This window comes from Dendrobium catenatum, unplaced genomic scaffold, assembly GCF_001605985.2.
Source record: "Dendrobium catenatum unplaced genomic scaffold, ASM160598v2 fragScaff_scaffold_920, whole genome shotgun sequence".
NCBI lineage: Eukaryota > Viridiplantae > Streptophyta > Magnoliopsida > Asparagales > Orchidaceae > Dendrobium > Dendrobium catenatum.
In genome coordinates, this window is record NW_021319382.1 from 2,328,984 (window position 1) to 2,335,212 (window position 6,229).

The 6,229-nt window shown below is 34.2% G+C and overlaps 1 protein-coding gene across 1 annotated transcript; it reads left to right on the top strand.

Moving 5' to 3' along the window:
- The first annotated feature begins 903 nt into the window (after positions 1–903).
- On the top strand, positions 904–5,491 carry LOC110113302 (RHOMBOID-like protein 13). The gene is made up of 2 exons (XM_020845822.2): positions 904–1,126; positions 3,934–5,491. Exon 2 carries the CDS (start codon positions 4,018–4,020, stop codon positions 4,831–4,833), a length of 816 nt encoding a protein of 271 aa, XP_020701481.1. The 5' UTR covers positions 904–1,126; positions 3,934–4,017; the 3' UTR covers positions 4,834–5,491.
- The last annotated feature ends 738 nt before the right edge of the window (positions 5,492–6,229 follow it).

Genomic DNA, 6,229 nt, shown 5'->3' on the forward strand with positions numbered 1-6,229 from the left:
AGTAATGTTAGATTATGTACTATCAAGTTTCATACATGGTTCAACAACATTTAGATATGACCATTCTTGATTCAAAAAGATTAGAAAATGTGTTAAAACATGTTAAACATGCTTGTTTGAAAGATTTAAGCTCATGCTCTAACAATGTCTTGAAGACAATCTTTGATATTTATATTAATATTTGAATTATATATCCATCAAAATAATCTAAAATATGAAATGCGTTAGAAAACTTGAAAAAAATAGTGCCCATGTCTAAAAAAAAATACTAAAATCCAGCACGATCATATGATCTCTTGAGTAATGAAATCAAGATGATAAATGATAGAACTCCCGATGACACTAATGAAGAAAGTCAAAGAATAAAAAGGACAAAACATCTTTCTACCAATAGTGAGGATATAAGAAGTGAGGGCATTTTAGTCTAAAATAAAATTTTGAGTATATTTCTCAATGAATATAAATAAAAGAAATTTCTCCACTTTCACTAGTATGGGGCCATATAAATTGATATATATATAGTCTAATAAATGGGTCAAAGATATGGTTCAGACTCCAACCTACTAGTAATCCAAACTCAACCAGATAACCTATTTTAATTAAAAACATATTTTTAGTACCTTTTTAATCATATGTTTAAAATTATTTGATTAAAAATATAACAAAGAAAATAATTTAATAAAAATATTAAATGAGTCTTTTTTTAGATGCAAAATCAGGTTGATGAATCAATTCGAATTTAACCTATTAAATAAATAAATCAGAATATATTACCCAATTTAAAAAAATAGATCAACTCAAACCTAAATTTTTTAAATCAGATTGAATTCTTTTTAACCCTAAAAACATCCATTCGATGATTTAACGCTAAAAACATCAACTTGGGCCAGCGAAAGTGCGAAACCACAATTTTTTCCTCGAGATATCCGAAGTACGAAATATATCCTTACAAATTACAGCAAAAAAAGAAAAAGGACAGCGAAGGCAACCTGCGGCGCAGCGGGAGGAAGTGGGCAAGGTGCACGGTTGCTGTTCAGTCGTCCGCGGTCAAGTGGATCCAGAGATCTTGGTCAGCAAGCACTACCATTCTCCACCGCTTCCCCTCGAAATAAATGTCTTCTCCATGGTTAGCTGAGATTTCTCACTGCAATGCAAACCCTAGATTCATTCTCGTTCCATTTGTTGCATCGTTCAAATCTAAGAAGGAAAACTTCCTATTTTTGCTTTATTCTTCGCCCCTTGTATATTTTTTGTTCTTGTGCTATCATTCAGCTATGTTGTGGTAGGATAATAATATGCATTTGTGAGAATTTTAGACCTAATTGTTATCTTTTTTCTTCTTCTATTATTCGGATGTGCCCCGACTTCTATCCGAGCAACTCGAGTTGCTTAATGCTCCAGAATACAGATCAAATAAACACAGAACGGAGAAGTGGATGAAAAGGAAGAACGGGAGGGGGAAAAATAGGGAAATTGGCAAACTCCTTTTACTATAGTTTCCCATCACTTTTATAATTTTGATTCAATACAACCTTTCCTAATACAGAACTGAAAATTGTCAACTAACTAACAAACAAATAACTTGCCACCATACCTCTCGCTGACTCCCTACTAATTCAGTAGGTCCTATGCTAGATTTTTGGTGCAGTCTTGTTCCATCCAGCTGTTATTGTTTCAAGTAAAAATCTTTCATTCTTCTAGGAATTTTTGGTACGCGCATAGTTCAGCCATCCAAAGTGCTAGGAGGTTGTCGGATCACAGCTTTACCACCCCCATTTACAACAACCTTGTACTCAAGATTAACAGTAGGATTTGAAAACTTCATTTCGGCTTATGATATCCATGAAGCAAATCCATCCAAAGTGCTAGGAGGTTGTCGGATCAAGCTGTTATTGTTTCTAGTAAAAATCCTGTATGCATCTAGGGATTTTTCATATGCACATAGTTCGTTCATCTGATGTTCTAGTAGGTTGTTGGATGACAACATATTCCTTAGTCTGATAGGCCGGCTAAGCCAGTGGGCTCGCTAGGTGGGCGGGCGGCAAGAAGATCAAAGAGGAGTAATTACTTATCATAGAAGACCAATATTGGGAGGGAATTTAGAATATTTAATTAGTGAACGAGGGTTGATTTGATTGGGAGGGAGTTAGTAAGGTTTTAAATATGTTTAGTGTATTAGGAAGGATTAATTAGGGAGGCTTTACTTAGGAAGGTTTCCTAAAGTATGCTTATGTTATTTAGGAAGATCATAATTATTTAGGGTAGTTTCCTAAAATATGTTTAAGTTGATTAGGAGTGTTCTATTTGTGTTATGGTATTTTAGGGCTATTTAAGGAGGAGTTTGTCTCGGGTTTAGGGGGGCTATTGCAGAGTTTTGTATTTTTCTATAGTTTTTTTCTTTAAGGGCTTCCTAGCGTTGTCTAGGCTGTTTGGGAGAGCCAATCTACCTCTCTAATAGTAGATCACCTGTATCTTGCTTTCATATTGTAGAAATAATACAAAATTAGCCACTGTTTTGGGTATTCCTGCATATTGATTGTTTTCCTATTTTTACATCTACTTCGTATCAGATTGACCAATTGCGATTCATATCACATAACCAAGAGGAGGCTGATTGGCTTGAATTTGAAAAGAAGGTGATTGTCATCCACAGATTTCATTAAATTCTAAAACTTTTCATGCTTAGGTGGCATATCAAAGATGTGGAAAGGTCACTTCCCTTCCAAGCAAATTTTCCAAGGTGGCTCTTTGGACTAAGTCCAGTGCTATTAGTCAAGTGCTTCAATTCATTCCACCTTGAGGACGAAGTGACTCTTTTAGAGGGGAGTATTGATAGACCAGCTAAGCTAGTGGGCCCCCCTAGGTTGGCAACATGCAAGAAGATCAAAGAGGAGTAATTATTTACCATAGAAGACCAAGATTGGGTGGAAATTAAGAATTTTTAATTAGGGGAAGATGACTGATTTGATTGGGAGGGAATTAGAAAAGTTTTAAATATAAATATTGTTTGTTATGAAGGATTTAATTAGGGAGGTTTTTATTAGGAATATTTCCTAAATTATGTTTATGTTATTTAGGATGATTTCCAAAAATATATTTATGCTGATTATGAATGTTCTATTTGTGTTATGATGTCCTAGGGCTATTTAAGGGGGGAGTTTGTTTAGGGTTTAGAGGGGCTATTACAGAGTTTTGTATTTTATTAGGGCTTCGCAGTGGCGTCTAGTTTTTTTGGGAGAGCCGATCTACCTCTATAATTGTAGATCACTTGTATCTTGCTTTCATATTGCAGAAATAATATCAAATCAGCCAATGTTTTTGGATTCCTGCAGTTTTCTATTGATTAGTTTGCTGTTTTTATATCTACTTTGAATCATAGTCCTACTATTCTCTTAAGATGTGCGGAGTACTAATTTAGGGTACTGGGTCTTGCGGTGGATTTGGAATGTATGGTTTTTTGGGTATTGATTTGGATTTGATGTATCTGGATTGCGCCTGCTGCTCTGGGGATTGGTTTTCATGCTCTGAGCACTTTGATAATATTGCAAGGTTTTGTTGGGTGGGTCTTTGCACGGACCCAAAACTTCTGTATGTGCCAAGGATTTCTTACTGTTCAGTCATGAAGGCAATGTGTAATCTTAGAAGCATCATCCTAGCGAAACTTATTATACTTTATGATTGTCTATCAAAAGAAAATTCTTCGATGAATTGTCATGAGTACAATAGGCACTCAAAAAGTTATTAAGTATATTTTTTTCTCTTCCATTTTTCTCAGTCTCTCTTCCTCTATCATTTTCTCTCAATGCATTTTTTTTTTGAACTATGAGTTGGGTAGCTTAACTTTTTTCTTAATGATTGTAGCAACATCATTTTCAATCTTGCATCCCTAACGATGCTGATTCTTTATCTTTCTAAGCTGTTTTTTTTTTCTAGTTTCAAGGCAGCATATTAAAGTCTATAAGACGACGTCAACCCGTTTAGCAGTCATTTTCTACACTTTTCTATTCACAAAAGAGAATGGGAAAGCCCCTTCTCTATGAAATCTGGCAAAAACCTGCTACCAGTTGCATTATAGGAATTTGTTCAGCAATTTGGTTCTTTATTCAGAAGAAAAACATTGGATATTCTCAGGTGGGCTTGAGTTATGAAGCTGCCATTGAAGGGCAACACTGGAGGATTATTACATCTGCATTCTCACATGTCAGTGTACTTCATCTTGTTTTCAACATGAGCGCACTCTGGAGTCTTGGAGTGGTAGAGCAGTTGGGACATATTGGTCTTGGCGTAGAGTTCTATCTTCAGTATACTTTGGTTTTATTGATTCTATCTGGGATTTTGGTTTTAGTGTTATATCATGTTCTGATTCAGAAGCTTAAGCTGGAGTATTTCAGGAGAGTTACTGCAGTTGGTTACTCATGTGTTGTATTTGGGTGGATGACCATCCTTGCTGTGAAGCAGCCTTCAACAAAATTGAACCTCTTTGGAGTTCTGTACTTGCCAATAAGCTTTGCACCTTTTGAGTCGTTGATCTTCACGTCCATAATTGTTCCACAGGCCAGTTTCATTGGTCATTTATCTGGAATTATTGTTGGCTACTCTATTGGATGGGGCTTGATACAGGGCATGGATAATTATTGGGCAGTTACAATGCTCGGTTGGATTATTCTTGTCTTCATATTTAGTCTGAAGCGGTCAGGTACTTTTGAATTGAGCTTTATTGAGATAGAATCTGTTACAGATCCCACCTTACCAACCATAGGCTTTGTCACTTCTGGAAATAATAGAACCATACAGACGGAAGAACTCTCTAATAGAATTGCAGAAATCGTGTGACCGTTAAATTTTAAATCAGCTGGCCCAAATTAGAGTACATTATTCATATCTAGTCCTGTTGGCATCCACTTAGGCTTCGTTTGTGACGGATTTCTTACTGCTTCTTAAAGTAGCTTTCTAGTACAAAAAATTTAATTTTTGTACTAAAAAGCTGCTTTAAGAAGCAGTAAGAAAGCCGTCCCCACACGAAGCCTTAAAATCGCAACTAGGTATGCGAGCCATTCAACACACAAATCATTAAGAACCTGGAAATTCTGGGTTCGTTTGTGGTGCATTTTTATTTGTTTCTCAGGTTGAACAATTATTCAGGGAATTGCCAACATATTTAGTCGTATAGATTATAGGTCCCTGTCAAAATTTCCATGCTTGTTATAAAGGCTTGAAGAGTAGAAGATTTGTATTCTTTACTTACCCAAAATGAAAATGAAGCTTAAATTCTTGCCTACCCTACCCAAAGCCACCACTTTTGCCTTTTAACACCATCTTTTAGCTTTCTTTTGAATTGTATTTATACATCTCAGCTTAGCTTGAATGCTTGATAAAAGCAAGGCAATTGTTGAACCAACTGCTTTGTCATGTTCTGAACAAACCATGTACAAAAGGATGTATATGTTGAACTGAAAAATCTCTTGAATGCGATGGTGTATTCTTGCTGCAATACAAAGTTAAACTTGGAAGCTTATTTTTTTCAATTTTCTGGTTAAATCATTCATATGCTTTAATAATAATTTGATTAGCTATCTTTTACATCATATAATTTCATCATCATAGCCATAGTTGTATAGTGGGTCTTGTCAATCATGAATAAGATTGTCATCCTAGTATCCATGGACATCATATTCATCTTATATTATTGACACACATTACTCAAACTCAAGTATAATAATTCATTTATGTTTACGCCATAAAGAAAACTCTCTGCCTATTCTCTTTAATTTTTTTTTTTTGGATAAATTCATTAGTTTGCCCTCTTGCAGGGATTTAATCATTAAATCTACCAAATTGTTGATCATTTAGTTAACTATTATTTCATCATATACATACACTTCAGTCATTTTAATAATTTATCATTCAGAATATACAATTATATATGCAAAATTATGCATGTTATTATTGACATAAATTAATAATTCATTTTGGGAAAGTTATTTTTGAGGGAGTTTAGTTTTAAAATAAAACTAAAAAATCCTGAATTTTTAATGAGTGATTAATCCATTAAAGAATGCTTAATAAATCTAGAATTTTCAAAATTAATTTGACCATAAATAAGTTATGACATTAAAAAGTAGCCACATTAATAAAAATAATTATCTAACTTGTAATAATATAGGATTAAAATTATTTAATCTAGCAAGAAGTGCTCCAAAATTATTCACAAGTGTACCAATTATTTAAT

What these genes read in the sequence shown, in the direction of transcription:
- LOC110113302 (XM_020845822.2), top strand. Translation starts at nt 4,018, where the DNA reads ATGGGAAAGCCCCTTCTCTATGAAATCTGGCAAAAACCTGCTACCAGT.